Raw genomic sequence first — 25,215 nt, 5'->3', positions numbered from 1 at the left:
CAAAGGAACTTTTGTTTTTGTTGTTATTATTAATAATAATAACAATAAAAGAGACTATGAAAAGCAATCTTCTAGTACACACTTGGTAATTACTCAGTTTGCCAAACTGGTGCAATTAGTGCAGAAAGCTGCCAGACTATTTCCATCTCAGGATTTTGATGTGAGCTCAGTGTGAAGAATGTGTCTAAACATAGATCTGAGAGATCAGCAGGAAGCATGAGGCTAAAGATCAATTTCCCTGCCCCCTTACCATGAGTGCCCTCTATCCAGAGGGCTTATAGGAAAGACAGTCTTTAAGTAGTGAGGATTTCAAAATATATAGAATTAAACTTGTGGTTTGAGTTCTGCTTGAAAATAAAGTCAGTGCTCTTTAAGACCATGCTTTCTTCTTTGAGAAGGGCCCCAGAAAGCAAATGAATGCTGAAACAGCACATCCTGAAATAATTAGCTATAACTGTACTAATTACATTCTTGTACTGTGCTGTATATAACAACAATCCAGACTGGAAGTAACAAATTCCTAGATAATTGCATGGACTGCCACATCAAAAAGAAAGGTCACATCTTTTAGCCAATGTAGATGGAAAATATTTTGGAAGTGCAGGTGTTATTTGGCTTTCTTCTTTCTTTAACAATCCCTTGATTTTTTTTTTTTTTTTTTTTTTTTTTTTTTTTTAACTATAGCCATCAATTGCCAGATCTTGGTTTTATATCTCATCCCAATGTTTTTCTATGAAATCCTATTGCTCAACAGGGTACTTCAGTGTGATGGTTTTCAGTATGAAGTGAGTGCTGTTTACAGCACTTGAGTGCAACACTTCTGCAAACACCCCTGGGTTCAGGTGGCCCAAAGTTCATTGTAGTGCTTGAAACACCTGACCAAACAGACGCCACATATGTCTTCCTCTTCTAAAGCCCTTTGACAGCCACGTTTCAAGCAGCTGCTGTAGAAATAAAGAAGAAAGCTTTAAAAATGTATTGTGTTTGGCCACTCTTGTATGGTGCTTTTGGCTGGCCGGGCCACAACTTGCTGTGGAGGCATAATCCAACATTTCCTTCTGCTCTTAAAAAAGATCCTCCAGAGAGAGCTATTTCATTAGTGAGCAACACATTTGACATCATGCGAGCACTGCTATAATATACACAATGTTAGCACCAATCTTTGAAGTGTAGCAGTGCTTTGCTTTCTGTGGCTTAGTTTTTTGTGATTGCTTGTTTTGCAATTGCAGCTCCAGTGTCTCTTATGATGGAAAAGGCAGCAGGTGCATGGGAACTTGTCCTGCCTTGTTCCATTCTGGACTTCTCCCTCTGGTTATTTCTTATGATGTTTCCCATAGGGATCATCTTTCCTTTTAATCCACATCTGTAAGAGTGAAACTGCTGGAAAAAAAATAATCCTAAGGGCAATATCATTTTGGCAGCATGAGCTAGCACAAGGTGGAAATTAAATGGAAGGGAGTTAGGTGCTTTTAATGTCCAAATTCAGCAGCTCAGTTAAGAAAACTTTTATTGGAAAGAAAAGAACAGGGTCATACAGGATGACTGTTAATTTCCACTGACTAGATATGATTTCATGCTCAATCTATCCACTTCAATGGGAGGTGCAAATGTTTGGTACTTCCTTGAAGTGAGCCTGAAAGGTCAAATTCTCATTGGTGTAAAGGCCACCCAAAGCATCCTTCCTTGTGTGGGGCACCCAAAAATCTTGCACTTGTCCCCACAGAGGCATTAGGCACTGAGTGAACAGTGTCTATGTGAGCAAACCTCATGGGTACTCTGTCAGGGTGGTTGCGACTTTGGATTTTCATTGCCTGATGCTGATGTTTAGGAACCTTTCCACTTAGAATTCGTCCCCTATGTTGTTTCTACAAGTCCATATACAGACTAAGAAGGATAGGCAAAGACAGATTGATGTCTTCTCCACACTCCCCTTTATTTAAGGAGGGGTTGACTGGTTTCTGGGTTATTAGTTTGTTAGAATACTTTAGTTTTGTCTATTTTCACTTCTTTTTTTCATCTTTCATTGCTGCTTTTCTCCCATTATCACCTACATAGGTGATGATCCTTATAGAACCCTAAGTGGGATTTCCAGTCTAGGATGCCTCTGATGGCAGAAAACAGGGAAAATGTCATTGGTTTTGGTAAAATTTGTCCCATGGTAAGGGATGCTGACTGTTGCTCATAGCCTGTTCTGTGTTCAAGCAAACATATTTGACCAAAAATATCCGGGACACCGTAAAACATAATCTTTCTTGGTAATTTGCAGAATGCTGAGTGTACACACAAGTAAACAAACCCTATCACTTTGATAAGACAAGATTTGTAGGAAGAAGCAATAGCTTTCATTAGCTCAGCTGGTATGGTTGGAAGAAGTAGCATACATTAGGCAAGAGCCCATCTTCCAGTCCACAACAAAAGCAGCATCTTTCAAAGCAGAATGTTAATTGTGACTATTTATTCGCAGTTCAGTTCTTCTGACAAGCTTTATTTCTTATGTTAATTATTTGGGAAAGTATTCTTAGCATCAAATGTTGATGATGCAAACTCATGATTTGCTCACCTGAGAAGATCCACTTGTAAACTAGAGAATTTATCAGCAAATAAACATACATTTTATTCAGTGAGATGGAATTTCAGATGGGTAAAATCATTTTACCAGTTAGTAATACAACATTGTCATTGATCTCCTTTGTCAATGGCATCTGGTGGCCTGCAGCTACCAAGGTGTAATAACAACACAAAACTAAATGATATTCCAAAATTAGCAATTCATTTCATTTAAAAATTCCCTCATCTACTACAAGTGCAAAGCTAAACAGCATTTGTGGGCAGAAAGCAAATCACGGGCTACATGTAGAGCCTCATATGGGTCCTGTGGCAGGCACAATACCATATTTTCTGTTTTTCGTAGCCATGTGGGCTTCACTTTGAGATCTTCCAAGAAATTGCTGATTATTTCTAGCCTGTTCTGTTCAAAATTAAGGCATTTTTCCATCAAACACCTTAACTGGATGGAAAAATATATTTTTAGCTGTCATCCAACCAAACAACTTTGAAAGTACTTGCTTTCCTCTGAATTCTTCACTTTCCATTTGAAAAGTATAAATTCTAAGGCTGAAAAACTTAGACTTCTTTATAGATACAGTTTTTGTTTCACTACAAGTCTTTGCAACTCTTTGCACGCTATTTCTTTAACTCAGAAGTCTACATTTTCTGACTATAACTAACTTTTATACCATTTCTGTAGAAATGCATTAGGAGAAAGCATCTGTTTTTCTGTCTCTCTGTTGAAACAACTGCTCAAGAGGGAGCCACAGTCATGCATATAGGCTTCTGTTCACGTAGCACAAGATACTGCTTTCATAAATTAATGCAATGCCCTGCAAAACTCCCACATCTGCTTTGGAGAAGTGTGGGGTATTTATTGGGTTTAAGCACCTCCAGAGCCCCATACCTAGATGTTCAACTGTATCATGGTACTTGGGCTACCAGTGACAGGCTCTCTGCTGTCACCCATCATGATTTCCACTACTTTACCATCTGTGTTCTTACTAGTGCAAGATGCTAACAGCACCAAGGAGATCTATTTCTACAGAAGCCTCAGCTGACAAGTGCTAAGTAGGAGACATAGCAGCAACAAGGAAGGGCCGCTAGCTGGCACCAGGAGAGTGGTAAAAAAAATGCAAGCTAGGCATCCCAGTGTCAAATTGTCCCATCAAATTAACAGAAGCAGTTCTCAGATGAAGAAGAAAACAACCATCTGAAGCAACCACATCAAAAATGAGTGTTGAAACACAGAAGTGGGGCAGGGATGCCTGCACACATTTGCTCACACAGAGGGAAGTGAAGAAGGTCCTGTGTCCTGAGGCCCCTGCTTCTCCTGGGGAACGTGGGGACAGAGAGGGAACACTGTGGGACTGGCTGAGGAGCACTGTCCAGTGAGAGATGGGGGCCATGGGAATGTGTGCTCCAGTGAAAATGATACTGAGTCCCTGGCCCAGCCTGCAGGGTAATTTTAGCACAGGGGGTGAAACTTGACCTTCCCTTTGGTGTATCACCAATGCCAGCAACTCAGCTACCACTGTTTCAGGAACACCAGAGCTGTTTATCAGAGCTGGGCAAACTTGGGAAAAAGCCCTGCAGGGGCTTTTTAGGAACAATCTTAGTAAATCTTCCTCTCCTTCCCCTTGGCCCAGCTTCACTGAAGCCCGTTCTGAGCCCAGTTAAAAGTGATGGTTGTGAGCTGAGCTCCTGAGCAGCAACCCAATACACTTAGCAAGCACATGAGTGTACACATTCAAACACATGTATAACACATGTGATTTTGTCACATGTGGGAAGGAAGGCGCTGGGGACCCTCCCTGACATTGGCGTTGCTGTAGCAATGTCCATAGGCCTGTGTGGGCCCTGTTGTGTAAGGCGATGGTGTGGGCCTACAGGAGAAGTCAGGAAGACAAAAACAGGATCAAAACTGTGTTTTTTGTCCCTCTTGGCAAAGCAGGAAGATGCTGAGCCTGAATCTGATTCCTATGGGTAGGGGGTTGTAGGAAGAGTAACTGTGTTGTCCTCTGAGGTGCTCAGAGTCTCCTTTTGGAGGGGGATATATATTCCTGCAGCTCAGCAGGCAGGCCAGCTGCCACTCCCTCATGCCTGAAAAATGCACTCTACTGGGGCTTTTGTCCTCACCTCAAATGAAATACTGTACTGTAACTACGTGCATTATTTCATTCAGCACACAGCTTCAGGATTTCTGATGAAAGGGCCACAATGAACTGCATGAATCTTTGCCCTAGAGCATGTTAAATCAGTGTGTACTAATCAAGTTTGGAAATGTACCCCAGCAGTTTCATAGCAACCTCTTATTCTACATCTGGTGCTGTTTTCATGAGGATAATGGCTTTCAAAAGAGACCATGGGTCACTAAGACTGTCAGAAGAGACTGGATCAACAAATGCCAGAAGTTTTAGTTTATTTTAGGAGAAAGGATTAAGTACAGAAGTCAGCAGTGAGAGGAGGGCCTGGATGGCCTTTCTGGTGGTTCACAGGGACTGCTTCCTGGATTGCAACCTTTGCCCCTTCCTCTTAAAGGAAGTAGATGTTCAGACATACTTTAAAAGCCTTCAAAACTCAGTTAATCTGTTCATGTCCGTAAATGCAGATGTGAAGATTAAATCTGTATGTGACCAAGCCCATGCTGTACATGCAGTCTCCTGGAAGGTTAACTAACAGAGACTTCAATATCCTTACACTCAGGGGCCTCTAACTTTTTGAGTGGCATCTGGGTGATGTTTTTAAAATCTTTATTTCCCACAGTTAAGTATCAGTTGAAGATTCCACTACATGCCTTTCTGCCATGTGGGAAAGCATTGCAGCTAACCTCAGGCACCAGCTTGTGACAAATGTGATGCAAGAGCCATTCTGAGGCCTCTCATCCGTCTGGATTTTGGGACACTGACAATTGCTTCTAAGCCAAGGCTGCTCACACTGTTGGTCACCTCAATGTGTTTCAGAGATGCCTTGTTCACATTTTGTTACAGCTTACTTTGAGACTGGATTGTTGTATTTTTTTTCCTACAAGCTTCATGAAAGAGCCTGTTGGCATGACCTGGTAAATGGCAGTACTTTCACAGTGTGCAGCATGGCTTTAGGCAGCAAAATCTGGCCCTAATACTTGAGTTAAGCAAACTGTTAAAACAGGAACTGAACCAAATGCCCAGATCTCCTCCCAAAACTCAAACTAAACCTGTTTTGAGGTTCAGGGATGTTTGGATAACTTTAAATAAAACAATGTTGTATTTCTACACATCCTGCTTTCAGCTAAGCCTCCAAGCAGAAATACAAAAAAAAGTATGGCAGGCAGATCTATATTTGCACTGTTTCTGGCCCAGCTGAAACCGGGAAGCACTTGAAAACTCACAAAAACAGCTTTGTCTGACAGGCTATCCAACCCTGAGGTCCTGTTACTGTTACCTACTATAATGTATCTCATATAAATACCAATTTATTGTAAATTTTCTACCATAATAATTGTGATTAAAAATATCTCCTGACTACTAGACATAAGAAAGCCTCATTTTTACTTACTGTAACATCACAGTATATATCTACTTTAAAGTCATTTTATGTTCATTCTAACTGAATCGTTGGTATAGTCGCATAAAGACAAAATGTTTCTTGAGGTACATGACAACAAAGTGCAGCAAATGGTAACAAATCAGGCCCAAGCATTTTGTGCATCCTATTTGGTTCATGGCTAATTTACAAGAAGTAATCAAAAAAATCTGTAATTTGTCATTTCTTTGACAACTCTCTTTATTAAATTTTCAGAGCATAAAGACAAAGACAACAACATTGTTTTAGAGGTACATATTTAGCCATATAAAATCACCCTGGATGTCACTGCAACATTTTTAAAGCATTTCTGTGTAACAGACTTCTAATTCATTTTTAAAGGAACATCTAATATTATTGCTAGAAATTATATCATTGTCAGCAAAATGTAGTATAAGCACTCTGATTACTCAGCTGTCTTGTCTACCACAACAAAGTAATCCCAAACAATATGGTACCACAGCTTCATGTTTGCAAGCCATATTTATTATGTCTTCCAGATTCCAGCAAAAAACAGATATTAAGAAATACATGTTAATCATTGCCCTAATGAGAACAATATGCAGTTGGTTTTTAGATTGTCACAAAATACAGAAGACCGGTACAGACTAAATGCATCTTAAGTTCAAGGAAACACCCTCCTTTTTCCCACTAGCACATTTCAGTTAATGGTCTTTTCTGAGAGAAAATTTTTAATGAACTATCTAAATTTTAGTGTATATGTTTTCACTAGGCACAAGGCTAAAAAACATGCCTGACCACAACTGTAAAAGGAAAATAGCCATGGTATCACTTGCATATGTATAAAAAGCTATGCGCTTATAAAGCACTAAAAGCCTGCCCAGCATCTCTCTCTTCCACAGATGGTGAAAGCCTTTAGTTTTCCTCAGTTATGGTACTATCAGACAGTAGTAAGTTGTGTATCCTATTTATGCAAGACTTCCTATCATTGTCAACTTGGATAATTTTTCCTCACTAAAAGGTGCCCTGGAAAAGTGCACTGTTTGTGGGGAAGAGTCCAGCAGCCTCTAAGGAAGAAGCAGAACTTGGTAGCTCTGCCCAAAACCACACCAAACCACCCAGTATTGCACTATTTTCAGCTAGACAACTTCTGGAACAAACTACTACCCAGCACGTGCAAGAGGACAGGAACCTGGCTTTAAATATATTTGTAAAGGATGCATAAAATGCATGCCTAGACTTATAGAATGGGATAATTCATTTCATTTTGTAAATGCACAAAATCCATCACCATTACATACTTCTGATCACCTGCAGGTACATGCAGATTTGGTTTGAATTTGTTAAAGCAAAATATGTGTGCTTCTTGCACTTTTTTGGTTATTTATTTCCCTTACAGAAACTTTCACTCTGCCCACCAGAAAAGGATGTGGAGATGACAAGGTTTGAAATGCTGACTGAACAGCAAATATGGTAGTCATCAACAGAGGAGGTGCAAAATAAAGCAAGATTGGCACTTCAGCTTAGATCTCAGTGCCTTCCCATCACACCATACATAAGACATCTAAAACCTCTCTCTCCAATTTCTCCTTCCATCTCCTTGTCAGCTTTGTCTTTCCCAACATTATGAGGCACTATCCGAATACTAATTTAGGCTTTCCTAATTATGTACTAAGAACACTTTTTTCCACTTCTGTATGGAATTACAATGGTATTTCCATACTCTTTGAGTATAGAAAGACTTTTGAAAATATTTACAAAATATTAAAGCCATTTAGAGTGCAGTATCTCTCAATCTTTTTGCATAGGTTAAAACTAGTATCACCTCAAAAAAGTGAGTGCTAAAATAAAATATCATTGAAAAATGTCTAATTGTACCCTTCTGGAATACTTCACCAAAAGTGTAGTACATGGAAGAAAATTTTGGCTTATTTTTTAGGGTTGTCCCTCTCCCTCTTTCCCTTCCTTTCATGCCCTTCTCCCAAGAAACAGAAAAGGATTTTTTTGCATGTCAGCCAGCATTATGTGAATAGAACTACTCTAGCAGAAAGCAAAAAATCATCTCAGACATTAGGCAACAAAACCAAGGGAATGGACTTCCATACTTGTGATGTACATAGTTCAAAATGGAATATTTTTTGGTCTTACCCAGGACATATTTCCCCTTCTCTCGAGTCCCCAGAAGTAACAACAAAATCTAGCTTTTTCTTCATGATGTTACCATTATTGCAGCCTGCTTATGCTTTGTCTTCTTGAAAAAATAAATAATAAAACCTTTGCAAAAGGAAAATCATCCATAGTTTAAATAAATAGTATCTATAAATACTATCTTAGTGGTAACTATATAGTTCTTCTAGTGCATCACTGAACAGATTAACATGATGAAAGAGATCTTTTGTGTTACATATTTTATTCAGTTAAATGTTTATGTTCTCTTTCAAGTGAAAACTTACAATCCCCAAAAGAGCAACAATAAGCTTGAAAAATCAGGCTAGACGTCAGCAGTGGACTATTAATAACCATCCTCCTGGCTATGTTTGTTTGCCCGGGGCAGCCAGTGTCCATAATCAGCATTCATCTTTCATTCTCCTTGTCTGGGCTGTCTGGCAGGTGCTGGGTGGGGTAAACACTGATGGGTCAGCAATACCTAGCTGTAGATCAAAAAATCGAGTGGATGTTGTCACGCTGTAGTTCTTTGTATAGGTTTCCTGTACTGGGTAACAGTCTTTGACTGTGTAAACGCCAACCCAAGATTCCACTGAAACAAAGCAGAAATTTGACTATTTTAGATGACAAGCATGAATGAAAGTGTCACAATGATGTTAGAGTGGCCATATCTCAAGCAAAACCTACAGGCTGGAACTGCCCATATTTCTTGATGGGGCCTATCTTTCTGACAATCTTAATGAAGAATTGAGAAACAATTTAACAGAAGATCCTGAAGAAATTTTGGAAAATCCAATGGTACTTGCAGTGAAATAGATTGACCTTTGCTATCTTACAGGCCAATAGTAGCTAATCAACTTTAGGTTTCTATGCAGTCTGCTTACCATGGCAGCATTCCCTATCAGAGGATGCGTGGCAACACAAGAAAGGCCACAAAGCTAGCATAATTTGAACACCACAGTGATCTTAAACCTTAACATTTTGGTGTTGAGCACATTTCAAATCATGCTACCAACACCTTTCAAGTTTACCTCTTTTGAAGGAATGTCACTTCTGCTTAGTCACAAATTTAGTTGTTTTGCACAAATCCGATCTTTTCAAACCTTTCATGCTACTTTTATGTCAGCACTTATTTGCTTAACCATCAAACCAATGTAATGCTCAGTGAGTTGTTCTCCTAGAAAGCAAATTTTGGTGCCTCCAGCTTGGGTAGCATGGGGACAAATTGTCTTACATTCTGCTTTTAAGAAGTTGAAAGGTATGAATACTGAGAACTTGTGGTCCACATTGTTGGGCCTCAACACAGTCTTCAACACTCTAAAATACTGAGCTCCTACAACTATTTAAGACATTCAGTTCCTTCCTGTGCCTGGTTCTGCACCCACCTACACAATGAATTGCTTGTCTTCTGCTGTGGTTACATCCTGCCTTCACAGCCATCTGAAATCTTAAGCACCATTTGTATACTGATGATACTCACCACATTTTAATTTAAATAAACATGATGCTTTTTCTGTCATATTGTCACAAGCACTTGAGTTTATCTTGGAAGAACAGTAATATTGCCAAATAAAACTCCTCTCTCACCCATCTCTTAACTCATTCCTTCTGTTTACTAGCATCTGCTCAAAACATCAGTATCACGATAACTATAAACTTTTGTAATTCCTATTCCCCTCAAACATTTCTACTGGGTCACTCATTACTTCAAGAATGCACTTAATGCTGATCTCCTCCATGTATGTGATGTAGCAAGTCTGTCCATTTTTTAAAAAGAAATCAGTTTAATTCCACGCGCTTATCTCAAGAGTTGTTCTGTCACTCTTTTCCACCCACGTCCTTTGCCATGACCTCTATTTACTGGTCATCTACTAGGTCATCTGTCCATGACCTCTATCTACTTCTGTTTCTGCAGTTTCCTTTGAACACCCTTCACTTTTAAAACCTCACTTTAAAATTTATTTATCACATACACCCCCCTTCTGTGATCTTTCTTTACCCCTTCCATCATACAGCACTTCATCCAATTGTTTCATGTATTTCAGATCTCTTGATAGCAGAAACTCATGAGGTTAAAATATGGTTCCTCTGGTTACCATCTGTATGAAATTTTTCTAGTCACAAGGAGGCTTATTTTCTCTCACTCAGCAGCAATCAAACATATTTATTTTCTATCCTTCCAGTATCATTTCATATAGTGTACCACAATAGCATTATTGGAAACAGACAAGTTCTGAGATGAAATGTCTGTGCAGTATCTAAAAAAAAATAAAAAATGGTGTCAAACTAAGCAATATTTGAACATACTTCTCCGGGTCATCCTAATATACCAAAAACATCCTGATCTCAATGAGTTTGGTTTTGATTTTCCAGTAATGGAGGGTTCTTTTCCTCAACAAGTCATTTATCAGAATTTTGAATAAAAAAATAAGGTAAAATATAATGCGACCAAGGTATTATGTATCTCTGCTATAATCTTCACAATTTTAACAATTATAATTTCTAGAATCCAAACCAGTATTGTCTGAAAGGTAGATGGGCAGACAAATTTAAGACATTATTTTTTTTTCAGAATGATCATACAGAAAAGCACTGGAAATACAAAATACTACAGGATAAAAATCACACATCATTAACTGAAGGTATCTGGATATTAAGTTCCATAAAAGTTTCCGAAATACCGGATCAGAAAAACAAAATTCTTGGACTGAGTGATAATTTGTCTCTTGTAGAATACCAAAGGATATATCGACCTAGTTATAGAGGTCTAATGACCTTATCCTTCATTTTCTTTCTACTTTTATTCAAGAAAGAAATATTTTCCCCTGGCAAAATGCTCAGGTTCATAACCAGCCCATATATTAGGTGGCTATAACCATAAGTATTGCATTAGCTGAATAATGACATAAACTTCATAGCTTTTTTTACATTATTTTTATAGTTGTCTAAACCATAGATGAAACTGAAGCCAATTTGCTAATAAATTGCTATGCATCCAAAAGCTAACATACTCTACCTTGGAAAATTCAGCCTACTTTCTTTTACGATGCAGGTGTTCAGCTGCCAAGTGCAGAACTAAGCCTCAGGAGCAGATGTTTCTTACTAGCATTGTGGATAACAAAACTTAGGTGCATATTAACACTGTCTATTGCCGCAGAGCCATGTTTTGGATGTATTTTATGACAATATTAGATACTAGAATGCAGACACACTTTGATACCTGTTTTGCTTCTATTATGCCTTTTACCAGAGATACGATGAATGTTAGTTTGTGTTTCTAATTATATTATTGATTCTTCTATGGATAAATGTTGCATACAGGCTGCTGGATTCAGATGCAAAATAATGCTCTTCCATGCCAAAATCTGTATGGTACAGAATAAAACGCAAACAAGTCCCTTGGACATATTTGATCCTACTTAGATACAAAACATTTTCTTAATAAAATACATTTGATAATAAAACAATATGCTGTACATAGGGGATATTTATTATGTCTTCCAGCAAACTTCATAGAAATATGGAAGGCTGGGGTGAAACATGAACAATTTTACTTTTCCCTGGGTAGCAGAGACAATGATTATTATTAAGATGAAACAAAAGTATGCACATACATTTCCTGGCTGGTTTTCTGTCAGACCATTCCTGTACCATAATTTGATCTCCAGGTCCCCCAATGTAGTACTGATCTTCGTATGTTGAATTGGCGGGGATATCATATGGATCCCATGGCTCAGTCAGAGCAATCTTCGAACAAAGCTTTGTAACTTGCTCAATCTGAAACATCACTGCATCTTTATAGAGCAATATATACTCAAAGAATCTGAAACATAAAAAAAAAAAAGTTAATGTAGATAATCTTTTCCTATACTAAACAAGGAGCACTGCCGATAGATAAGCTTGCCTTTGACTTCTCAGTATAAGACCATTTTCACTTGCTTTTAACTTTGCCAAAACTTTGAGAAAGGCTAACCAGTTGGGCTGAAATTTCCCATGCTGGAAATTCGTCTCAGCTGACTCTTTCCAAAATAAATAAATCAGGCTGAACCGGCTCAGACATTTCTGAGAACAACAGAACAACTTTTCTGAGAACAACTGAGAGAAAAACATTTTATTATTACCAGTTTTGTTTTGTTTTTTAATAACCTTTTCATTAAAAAGCTCTAATGCCTCCATGTTTTGGAGAAAGAACTTGAAATTTGGCAGGGGAGAAGTTTTTACAAGAAGTTGCCCATATTTGGCTGAGTTATAAGCCTTTTGAAAAAATCTGTTTGCATAGGCTGAATGAATGTGGTAGAGCCTTTCTTTGTGCTGGTTAGATTTGCCACTCTCAAAGATGTCCTCAATGGAAACACAAGTAGCTTAGTGCGATATGCTGCTGAAGCAGAGAACACGTGGTTCCCAAATGCAGAACTGAGAAGCTCTCCCTCCTAATGGCAAAGTTTCTCTTTGGAAGTCACCAGACCCATGGCAGTACTGAAAGCAGGAAGGAGAGGAGAGAAAAAAATAAGGCAGGGATAAGGAGAGGTGCGGAGATCAGTGAAATTGAGAGGCCAGAAGGTGAGGTCAACAAAATCAGTTGATAATAATGATTTAAAACTGATCCTTTATATTTAGAGTATAATACATTTAGAGTGACAAAGCCCTGCTCTGAGGGGGAGATGGTAAACATCTTCATGAACATTTCCATTTACTTCATAGTTACGATATTTGCTTCTACCACAAATACAGTGACTTCACCTATAAAAGAAAGTGATATCATCCTTACCTTATAATGAGATAAAAACAGAGAGAAATTGAAATTAACACAAACATCAACTGATTTTGAATATGCAACCAAAAATGCAAAAGGCTTAACTTTCCAGGGTACTTAACATTACCTATCACACAATGAGTTGTTCAAAGCACAATTCAGAGCATTCCCAGGAGTGCTCTGCACCTTTGGCCAAGGAGAGTCAGGATCCACACTCTAAATCCCCTAGAACTGTACATTCATAATTAGAAGCATCCCGTGAATATTTGCTGAAATATTTGGCTAGTCTACTATCATTCAGTGACTCTAGAGAAAAGAAAAGGATGGGATTAATCCCCTGGCACAGCTTCATCTTGTCCATATGTAATAGTGTCTCCTTCCATCTGCAATTCCTTGCCCTTGTCTTTTCAGGGGAAAGTAAAGTTTACATAAAACAGAGTTGACATCAAAACAATTGAAAATGTTAATTATTGAACTGTACAACTACATGAGATAGGAATCACTTCACTTAAAAGCATGTCAGCAACAGTGCAGAGCATACTACTGAAGAACTACCTGATTCCTTATATAAATCAAAGCCTGTTATCACATAAGCACATCCATAATTTTTACATCATACTCAGTCTAGAGAACACAGTCACAAGAACAATAACATACACTGATTTTTGTTTGCAGCCAGGCTGTAATGACTCAACTACTGTTCAGCTGATGGCCTGTTCACTCCCATGAAAGCAGGATACGGAATGCCTTACAGATGAGCCTAACAACATTTAAAATATTTGAATGACAATGCAGTCATTTTGTGAAAGGACAAAACCCCAATGTTAATTAAGCAGTACAAGCTACTGGAAATATAATGTACACATTTTCATTTATTTTTTACTTTAAATCTTCAATTAAAACTTATCTCCTATGATTTTCTTTTTTTTAAATATTTTAAAACATTTATTTTCCTCATTTTTTTTTCCTTATCATTTCCTTTAGAAATTATTTCATGGAGCCAGTATCTTTTGTTCTAAATTTTGTAACCTGAGAATTGACATAGTTGCATGAGGGAGACATACAAGTGAAGCAGTAGTTCAAACCTCAATCTGACAAATGCAAGCATTTAATTTCCAGCTCATGAATAGCCACTGTGGCTTCAGTAAGATGACCTCAGTACTTGCAGTAGTAGGGCCACAATCCAAAGAAGCCTAGTCTTGAATTTGCCTCTTACATGCAGATGGCAATATGTATATAAAAACAGCAACAATGAAAACAAGAATGTGAAAAATCCAAACAAGTAAAACTCATCACTCAACATCTCTGTAGCATACCTTCTGCAGAGCAAGAGGCTCTACTACCTACATTTTTGCTTGCAGGAGGGGCAGGAAACATATTATTCCACTGATGTACCTCACATCTAAATTTTAAAGAGAATTGTTCATGTGTGTGTCCTGGAATTAGCTAGCGCAGAATCATAAGATTGATTACATAGAACCTAAGCATATGAACCTTGCATATGAAAAGTGAATGGTTAAGTTGTTGCTCTATAAACAGAACCATTTACCAGCCAAAATTAATAATGAAATGTGTGTGGATATAAAAATTACCATCTAGCATATTTAAAACTAAAATATTTTAAAACCATTTACATCATTTTTTATTTTATATATTTTTTTTAACAGCCAAGTCCTATGTATACTGCCTCTATTTACTTTAGGTGCCTGAGATTTCACTGGCTGCTTGAGGGGAAGCACAGAATCCTGAAAATAGGTATTGGCAAAGAAACAGAAGAGGAAATGATTGTAATTAGTTTATTGGTTTTGTTTTTCTTCCTAAAGGAGCAACATATTTGTAGGCTGTGCCCATCATTAATATTATTTTTATATGAATTTCATTCATTTAACTGTAATTTCAAAAAAGCCTATAGCAATTTGCAGAATTTACTTGGACAAGTTACCCTATTTGCTTGACTGAAATTATTTCCCTTTCTTTCCTGTCCTATTCCATCCTACCCCATCCTATGCCTCATGCACTTTGTACACTATGCCCTTACTAGGACTCTCTCATGCTCCATAATACTCCCTTTGTCTGGGCCTGAAAATGGATAAATTTGGTGAGAAAAAAGTCATTAGACTTGAGACCATGCTACCTGCTCTTCTTCAGGTGCCTCTGCACTGAGTCCTGCCAAAAAATGCCCAGTGCTCTTCCCAGTTGTAATTTCTGAAGCATGCAAGTCAGCATGCCATCCAACATATCTGCACTACCCGTGGTGTCTACTTCTACACTTCCACAGGATTCTCTCAATTCTCAAGTCTAGAAGGAAGCTGGCTGCCTAATTGCCTTTGTAATGAGACAGAGGAGCAGAAATGCTGGTATCAGCATGCATGACATATTGAAGCACATCAGACAAGATCATTTGCTAGAGAGAAGCAAAATAATGGTCTGAGGCTGACAGGGTAAAAGAAATTCCTTGTGCTCTAAAACTGGCTCTGCATCATTTCACTCTGTGGCTTTGGACAAGCAACTTACAGTACCGGAGCCTTAAGATTCCATTCCTCTTATTCCTTACTTTTTGATTGCTGTAACACCAAAGAGCCACTACTCAAGAGATCAAGAATCAGTTGTGCTAGGCATTGTATTAACAAAGAACAGAAACACAATTCAGAAAACAATGGAACAATAGCTCTTGTAAAACAGATATTCCTTTCCTGCAAAGACATATGGGGTTTTATATGTCCGGTATTTTAACCTGTTGACTCAGTTTTCCCAGCTGCAGTTATTGTGTCCTTAAAACTCCCACTCATATTAGCCAGGATTTATACTACCTAGTAATTATTATGAAGCAATTGAAAAAATGGAAGCAAAATTTTATGCATTATTTGTATGAGAACTGTTGTATTGCTCAGCAAGGAACAGTATTTTATATTTATAGTATCAAGCTGAGCTCACTGCAATTATTCCAAAGCTAACTTTGCCTTCTTTTTTTGAGATTAACTGAATGTGTGGAACATCTGCCTGCCAATGTTGCATTATTTAATTCTTTGCCATCTCTATTCGTAAAAAGATGCTTTTAAACACTCTGAAGGAAGTTAGAAACACTTCTAACTAGATGAAATTCCACTAGAAATATCCCAAACAAATCCCCTGTTCTTGTGAACATAGGTACAAATCTGTAATTCTAGTTATCTTATACCCTCTTAATAACATTGCCCACAACATTTTTGTGACAATACTGCTTTCTACGGAGTTGTTATCCAAGAAAGATGTACTAAGTGAACGGGAACCTCTAGTAGAAGGATGACTAACAAATATCATCTTCTCATCTCTTCAGGTGAAGAAACTTTTCAAAGGAGCAAAACTGCTAAGCATTCAGACAGTTGATAAACACTCTTCAGGTCAAGAACATTCGTCTGCTTTTGGAAAGCTCTGGCTAGCTCACTTCAAGACTGAGAAGCATTCGTTTTTCAGTATATTTCTGGGAAATCTTTTCCTCTTTCCTATGAAGTTTCGGTAATTTCAGACTTCTGTTTTTCTTCTGGTGTATCAGACCTCAACAACAACAGTAATTTACCATATTTGATCTCACATGTTTGGCAGTGATGCTGGATTATGGTATATTGTACAAATATAGTATTGTGCAAATACACGTGACAGCAAATGTAATCTGATATTGTGTAAAAGCAGTATTTTTTAGACTGACTTAAATCATTCACAGATTGTAAAAGCCTTTTTTATTTTCAAGATGACCAAGCCCTCTGTATCAGGTATGTAATTAGCAAGGTATCTGAGGAACTCTGACAGTATTACCAGTTTCCAAAGCAGAGAGAATTAGGCAGTTTACATCCTGTTTATGATGAAGTTCATGTGGAAAGAAGATCTTAAATATAGGAATCAAAATTTGGAAGTCAAAGCTGTATTAACTGAAGAATTACATATTTCTGTGACTTTAACTACAAAACTTATTAAAAATTGTGCAATGTCTTATTCTTTTAATTGTTTTTCCATAAATTAGATTAGCCACTTGGCAAATACTAAGGGAAATAAGTTTTTTTTTTTTTTTTTTTTTTTTTTACAGTTTGACATTCCATAATAAACAGCCTGATCTATCAAGTGGTACCCCTGAGAAGATAAAAGATGTACTGTCTATAATACAGAGCATTTGTGTGTTTCCCTAAACAATGGAAAATGTGGCCAGAATACCACAATGCTTTCCAATTAATGATATCACCTTCTAGGGAACATGGTATATCCCAGTAGAGACACACAACATCAAAATATACTTGAGGTCAGGGATTATTTTCTTGTTTGGCTTCCATAAAGACGCTTATGAGGTAGGTTAACAATAATACAGGTTACTAGGAAATCACAGCAGGGCTTGGAGAAGACCCTAAAGAATGAGGAATGCCAGGACTTCCATCTCAATATTTATTAAAGACCTTAGGAATGGCAGAGGAAGAAAAAGGAAAGAAATGACTGAGGTACATTATCATTTATTTATTAAACTTCTCATCTTCTTTGCATTATATACAGAAGGGAAGTAAATAACTCAGTTGAAGGAGTGGCTGCTTAGAACTGAGATGTGAAAATGTTCTTTTGAGCATGCAGTTATATTAAGGCACTCTCTAGGCTTGGAAAAATGTAAAATTAAAAAAAAAAAAGGAAATCTAACATGTAGAGATAGCCAGAAAAATCATGGTTACAATAATTTAGAGTATTCCCAAAAAGAAAAAAAAATACAGAAAAGACATACCTGTGTTTCTGTTTTTAATTTTATTTCTAATTGTCAGATTTATCTGGAGTTTTTACATGTTTCTCTGAAATGGGCTCAAAGACAAGGTATTAAATTGTATCTTAGCTCTGCCCCAATACAATATCTATTGCACATATAAGAAAGTCATAAAAGAACGAAGTCCACAATCACAAATAACTAAGCTTAAACAATCTCCCTTTTCCAGGCATTTATTTTGGAATAAAAAAAAAAAAAAAAATGCTTTTTCAGCTAGGATTGGGCATTGCAGCTTCATACACATCTTTACTTCTATATATAAACAGAGAAGAATCTTCATGTACTATATGAACAGGGATACATGAAATTCAAGAGAACTATGTTACTCTTCATTAAGACTGAAAAAACTATCACCCACATACTTGGCCAGTTAGTTGCTCTTCAGTATGAATTCCCATATAAAAAGTAGTAACAAAGAAGTTTGAAGAACAGATTGCCCTTTAAAACAGATAGGGAGTAGGTCCCTTTTCTGATAGAGCAAACTTTTACTTTGTGGTGGAATACTCTCTGGAAAAAAATTGTGAGGATATTCACTTGTACCAGATTACTTCCCCAAGATGTAATGATTTCCACCTTCCATCTGCAATGATTTCCTTAAAAGGGATGATTCAAGTCTTTCAGATATCTGTCCAATGTAAAAAATAAAAAACAAAACAAAACAAAACAAAACACTAGGTCTATTTTCAAGGGATTTTGGAAATCAGGCCAGCTAGGCTAATCAGACAACACAGTCTGAAACTTAAGTACACTTTAACTTTCTAACATCTTTATCCAAAGACCTGGGTATAGCTTATTTTTAAATAAACTTTGTGGAAGATGGAGATTCACTTCACTGAAAATAAATGCAACCTGAAGTTCTGGCATTGCACTTCATTCTTCCTCCCCACCTCCAATGTAAAAATAACTTCACTTCTTCCAGAATTCTTTGTGCGGGTCTTTTTCCTTCAGCAGCTATAAATCAAAAACAATATTGTTTGCTGAGTGCATAAATTAATGACTGGATTCAAATACAAAGAGTCTGGGCATGAAAAGTCCAGGTGGAGTTGACTGCAAGTGTGCAAAATAAAAGAATTAGGGGAAAAAAGGGGAATGTCTGTATGAGAGAAAAGGCAGCATTAGAGACAAATGTTAATTGCTCCATGGCTATAAAGCAAATGGTATTTTAAACATATATCCATTGATCTGTGGTACAATAAATGGTAATGCTATAGGAAGGTAAGCCTACAGATAGCGCTACCTTCACCTCAGGCAGAGAAGGACTGTGTGCTTTAAAATGGAACAGATTTAAAGCTGAGAAGGGACACTCAGATCTCAGCAGGCAGGAGCACAGCAGAGTGCAGTTCCTCACAGCCCTGACTGTAAGGATCACATCATGATTAGAGGTTAAAAGCAGAGAATTACAGCCTTTGCATATCTGCTGAGTGGTGTCTTGCCTTCACCTATCCCTCTGCCCACATCTCCATAAGCATGTCCACAAAATGCTTTTGCTTCTTCCCTATAATGTAATGAAGCAAGTTCAAATCCACAAGATGCTGTATTGCAGGGAATGAAAATAGCTACAAGTTTTCAGTATCAATACTGGGAAGCCCTTTAAAAGTAGATATAGATATAGCCCTTTAAAAATAGATAATAGATATAAAAATAGGGAGGGAGATACCTCCCTCCCCGAAACATTTATCTTGGGCCTGGTTGTAGTCATTAAAGGCTTTTATTGATGAAGAACGTACTTCACTAATGAAACCCAGTCAGAAAGGGTCACAAGCACTTTAAAAAAAAAAAAAGATCAGATTTATCCAGATTATCAACTTCAGTATGTATCAAAAATTTATATACAGCATCAACAAGTGCAAGTTGTTAAAGAGGGCAAGGATCACACACATACACATATATAAAAAGTGAAATAATTGCTAGGACAGCGGTTCTGAACAAGAGCATCTGTGAGTCCTGTAAATCATGGACTAAAGATAAAACAGGACATGGACCTGTTACCAAAAGTAAAGCTTACTCTCAGACCTACTAACAGCATCATGATATGCAAGACATGGGAGGTCATTTATTTTATTCTGCTTAGCCCTGGTGAGGTCAGAGTGGTAATGCTCTTTCTGGTTTTGGATGCCACACTTAAGAGAACAGATAAACAGACTGGATATAGTTCAGAGAACAGCAAGGACAATGTGATGTTTAAAAAACATGACCTGTGAAGAAACTGGGCCTGTTTAGTCTACAAAAGCAAGACACAATAAGCTTGCCCAGTATATAAGAAGTTAAAAAATAATACCAATCGTTCTTCTTGTTCACTGAAGGTAGCACTGGAAGAAAACAGCGTCATTTTCATCAAGAAGGGTTTAACTGAGATATTCTTTATGTGCAGGCCTTGCAGGAACAGGTTTCTACAGAATCTTCTTAAGTTCCAGTTTTCACAGGATAAGAAGGGGTCAGAAACATGCCAAATAAAGCTTTGCTTCCCCAGGATGGAGGAGCAGGTTACAAGGTGAGTCAGAGACCTTCTCTGCCTTACATGTGGGTCATGCTTGAACACTGATGGCTGCTCCACTGTTCCGGTAGCAGATAAGCTTAACAAATCAGTCCTGAAATTATCAGTTCTATGACTGACTTGGATCCTCGACACCGCTGCCTACCCAGAGGTGCTGAACAACCTTTGGTGACAATTTAATAGCTTTAAACTAGAAGAGGGTAAGCTTAGATTAGATATAAAGAAGAAATTCTTTAATGAGAGGGTGGTGAGGCACTCCAACAGGTTGTCCAGGGAAGCTGCAGATGCCCCATCCTTCGAAGTGTTCAAGGCCAGGCTGGATGGGGCTTTGGGCAACCTGGTCTGGTGGAACGTGTCCCAGCCCATGGCAGAGGGGTGGAATTGTGTGATCTTTGAGGTCCTTTCCAGCCCAAGCCATTCTATGATTCTATGATAATTTTCCAAGACCTTCCAAAAGCAATGGTAGTGACTGTCCATCCTCTCTGAGGAGTCTCAGCAGAAAGCTGAGCCTCTGTTTTTATTTCATGGGGAGCCTAGGGATTTGAAGGACAGTGTCATGTCATAAATTGTAGGACTACTCTTTGAGCAATATCCATGATGCATCACAAGAAACTAACAAGGAACAACTGGCTACAAAGTGGTTTAGAGACAGAAACATGTAACAGCCTGATTTGGTTTGTTTTATCCTGACAATCTTACTACAGATTCCCTAAAGCAATACCCTAAGGAAGTGGCATGTAAAGGCAAAAGAAGAGAAACTGCAAGAATGAGATTCAACGTAGAGTTCATCTAAAGAAAATAAAAGAACTATCCATCTTCGAACATGACACTGTGAATGCTATTGCAACAAAATTGTTGCGCCAAATCAGTGGCTACACTTAACACGGTCACCTACATATTCTGTATTGACAGAGCTCAGTCTGTTCTTAAAAATCAACTGGAACGCAAATACATAAATACTTAATAGATGAACATACATTTCAAAATCTTTCCCTTCAACCTATTGAGTACTCATGCTAGTGTACGTCTGTGTATTCAATGGAGAATTTACAGATTATCTGTTAGTCCATCACAGAAACAACGGTTCCTGAAGACAGCAATCACCTAAAGTAAGAGTAGCTAAAAACACAATTCTATTTTTAAGAAAGTTTATAGCCATTTTAATTGTATTAAAAACCTGACATATTTATTTTTCATTCAAGGACAGTTCTAAGAAACAGTAGTAAGGAGGACAAGACCTGTAAATAATATTGGTATAAATATACTGCACTGGCACAGCTGAAAGTTTTCCATGACTCAGGGAAAGGTCACTAGACTTATTGAACATGTTTAGACTACCCATGCTGATTAAAACATGACAGAAATAGGTTTACCATTTAGCATGTGACACAAATACAAACTCAATTCTTTAGCAAACAGGTATGTCTACCCAAATTTTTAAAAATTTGTTTTCTTCCCAACAGAGCTCATGCATATGATACTGGTAGGGAGTCACAGTTTTATTTGAGCTTCCTTAATTAATGTGAATTCAGAACTTCTGTATATACAGGAATTAGTTTCTTTTACTGTTCCTGTAACAGATACTATCATAAAAAATAATTTCTGTTTTCAAAGCTCAAATGACTTTATTTATAATTTAAACTACATTTGCATATTGTAGCTTTCTGGTGTTTCTAATTGCATTTTTACACATTTAATGGGCAAGATTTTCAAAACTGACCAGTGATTTTGAACATCTTCATAATTTGAATGCCCAACATTAAGATACATGAAGAAGGCTGCTTTTCAGAGGAACAGTAGTCAGTGTTTTCTAAAATTCATTGTGTCCATGTAGCCATTGCAAAATTGAGGTGCCCAAAATTACTAGACAATTTTTGAAATCTGTGTAAGAAACGCCTGAATTCTCTCCTCAGGAAAACACATTTACACAAATCACTCTTGTATATACCATATTTTCCGTGACATCTCTGTGTTTCCCCTGGCTGTCAGATGATTGTTCTTCCCACATTGTAACAGCAGATCCTCATGTAACTGCCACTGTTTACAATTTCCATCTGTCAGCTACATAATTAGAGATAAATCAGGCCATATAACTCCTTCTCCAAAATTATACATTAATCTGACCCAAAGCCCCATGAGATCAACCAGAAAAGTTTCACTGATTTTTACAGATGTTAGATCAGGTGTTTATTACCTTTCTATTCAGAAGGGAAAAAAAAAAAAAAAAAAAAAAAAAAAAAAGAGGAAGCTAAAATATTTAAAAGAATCATAGAATGATTTGGATAGGAAGGAACCTTAAAGACCATCTAGTTCCAACCCCCATGCCATAGGCAGGGACACTGCCCACCAGACCAGGTTTCCCAAAACCCCATCCAGCCTGGCCTTGGACACTTCCAGGGACAGGGCATTCAAAACCTAACATAACACAATTTCCAATTTATCTAAAATAGGTAATCTCTGGAGATGCTGGAAGGCAATCATGGTTGTGACAATATGGTCCATCTTCCCAAGAAAACTGCTTATCAGTGCAGCCAGGCTTTGGGCACAAGGCTCAGAAGGCCACATCAGTGCACTTTTTCCTGAAGTAGCCGGAGAAGCAGAGGATGCAGAAGGCTGCTGGATGTAGATCCATTGAGACCCTCCAAATAACAGGTATATCCCTAGTCTGAAAGCTCATGGTGGCACCTAGAGGCTGCTCTGATCAGCTGTAACAAAGTATAATTTCTACATGAACAGTTCAGATTAATAATGACTTAAGCAGAATTTTGTTGATATATCTGATGTTTGTTCAGACACCACGCTAACTTCTTGGCTAACATAATATACATATTGTTTTCCCCCTTTTCATAAGATTCTAAGTGACATTTTCTAAAATACAGAAGTTTTCTATGGATTTCTACAGCACAAAACTACATTCAAATATTTTTGGGGATAATTACGAAGACCAGACTGATTATAAATGCATCTGTTAATTGCAGACAGCAAGTAATTCATTAGATCAATGTGTCAGAGAATAATGGATATTTGAAGAATACTTCCATGGTAAAAATAATAATAATAATCCAGAGAACATTGAACACACTGAACAATGTTTATAGTTACTATTGCTACAGTATATAAGCATCTCAGTTACAATACATATCCTGCAGAGACATACAAGCTTTCTAAGTGAGTTTTTCCATTCTTTCAGAGGAAGGAAATTCAGAGAACCAAAGTGTGTTTCAGACGTGTGTGAGACTTCCAAACACCAGTAAAAGAAGAGAGCCCAGCTGACCCATTATGAAGCCATTCACAGGGACCCAGCTAAGCAGATGTGCTACCAACATTTGGCAGTGCCTCAAGCAGCAGCCTGTGCCTCCATGCCAGGCTATGCATCACTCAGGCCTGGCTTGACCACGTGAAGGAGCGGGTACCCTGAATGTATCTGAATTACACCCAGTTCTGCCTTCACCTTTGCCTGACCAACTGTTTTCTACTTCAAAGACTACGTTACTTCACATGAAGGATTTATGAGCTTAAAATACCCTGCCTATGAGGTATGTATGATGTGAAAACATATTCTCCTAAAGTTAAGCAACAAACTAAAAACTGTGAGAAATACAAAGAATACCCGTAATTGTATTGAGAATAAATATCTGCATGCTTACACTTGGTTTTGGAGACAGGCAGCCCAAAACAGTAAGTTAAAAAAAAAAATAGCAGTCTTTCTTCTTCTGCTACACTGAGGTAATTTGATTTTTCATTTTCACTCTTCAAGAAAAAGGGGAATAAACAAAATGCAAGGCGTATGTCCACTCTCCCACCATTATCTCCTTTTACTGTCTCCTAAATCATTTTTTCCTCTATAAAAAGTACAGTAGAAACCACACCTCCGCACTTTATCAAGTATGTTATCCAAATTTCACTCTTTTCTGAGAAGGATGAGGTAACAGACTGGTCGGACTTTGCAAATCCATCTGTGTTTACATGCACAGGTATTTGAAGTGATAAAAGGAGGCTTCCCAGTCCCCAGATGCCACCACAGATAAGGAAAAAAATGTGTTTCTTCTACAAAAGATTCAGGCCAAGAAATCTGGATCTAATTAAGTAGTGATACATTAATTTGGGAACTAATTGTAGTAAGAATTCCTCATCCTGTATGGAGCTCTGTTTTCCAAATAATAAACATCCTCTGAGAATTACCATAACTGCATAGCATGAGTAAACTTTCCAGTGCTGGCTGCCTAACGGTATGGCAGAATCATAATTTTCCTGGCAAGAAAAGTATCTGAATATGATAAAACCACAGTTGCAAATGGTATTAGGAGATACTGAAAGAATGAAAAATGAGATCTCTTTGCTGCTCTCAATGCTTCAACTCTGTGCCCCATACAAGCATTTAAAAGTCCTTAGCACTGCCATGCAGTAAAATTCCCTTTGAAAACTTTGGGAAAAATCTGGCCGTTCCCTCTCAGAAACCTCCACTTCTGAAACAACAGGTATCCATGCAGACACTACTTAAAGAGAACAGGTTGCTGAGAAAGATGTGGATGCCCCATCCCTGGAGTTGTTCAAGGCCAGGCTGGATGGGGCTTTGGGCAGCCTGGTCTGGTGGGAGGTGTCCCTGCCCATGGCAGGGGGAGTGGAATTCCATGGTCTTTAAGGTCCCTTCCAACCCAAACCATTCTACGATTCTATGTAATTCTCAGCTTTTTGGGAACTATAAACAACAGTAGACTTGCACCAACCTCCTTGTGAAGAGTTTTACCCAAACTCTTGAAAATAAATGGCAAATGCAAAGCATGCCATGTGTTCAGGAGCATTCGTACCTTCTGATCCACATGATTTTCAGATGAAGTAGTGACCTTGCTCTGAACTCCCACAAAAAAATGGCAGGACAACACACATTGCTTGCTAAGCGTGACACTACCATACCAGACAGAAATGGGCAACATCAGAGACTGAAACCTCAGTGGAAAG

At 37.9% G+C, this 25,215-nt stretch overlaps 1 protein-coding gene across 1 annotated transcript in view; it reads right to left on the bottom strand.

Annotated features, from left to right (window-relative positions):
• Positions 1–6,575: 6,575 nt before the first annotated feature.
• The window catches only part of EPDR1 (ependymin related 1), a 29,418-nt gene continuing 10,778 nt past the window's right edge, over positions 6,576–25,215 (bottom strand). The window contains exons 2-3 of the mRNA XM_068670477.1: positions 11,853–12,061; positions 6,576–8,830 (exon numbers count right to left, since the gene is read on the bottom strand). Coding sequence (XP_068526578.1) covers positions 8,640–8,830; positions 11,853–12,061 — 400 coding nt within the window. The 3' untranslated portion in view covers positions 6,576–8,639. The remainder of the gene's footprint in view (positions 8,831–11,852; positions 12,062–25,215) is intronic.

This window comes from Anas acuta, chromosome 2 (genome assembly GCF_963932015.1).
Source record: "Anas acuta chromosome 2, bAnaAcu1.1, whole genome shotgun sequence".
Classification (NCBI taxonomy): Eukaryota; Metazoa; Chordata; class Aves; order Anseriformes; family Anatidae; genus Anas; species Anas acuta.
This window is presented reverse-complemented; position numbering and strand designations above follow the sequence as displayed.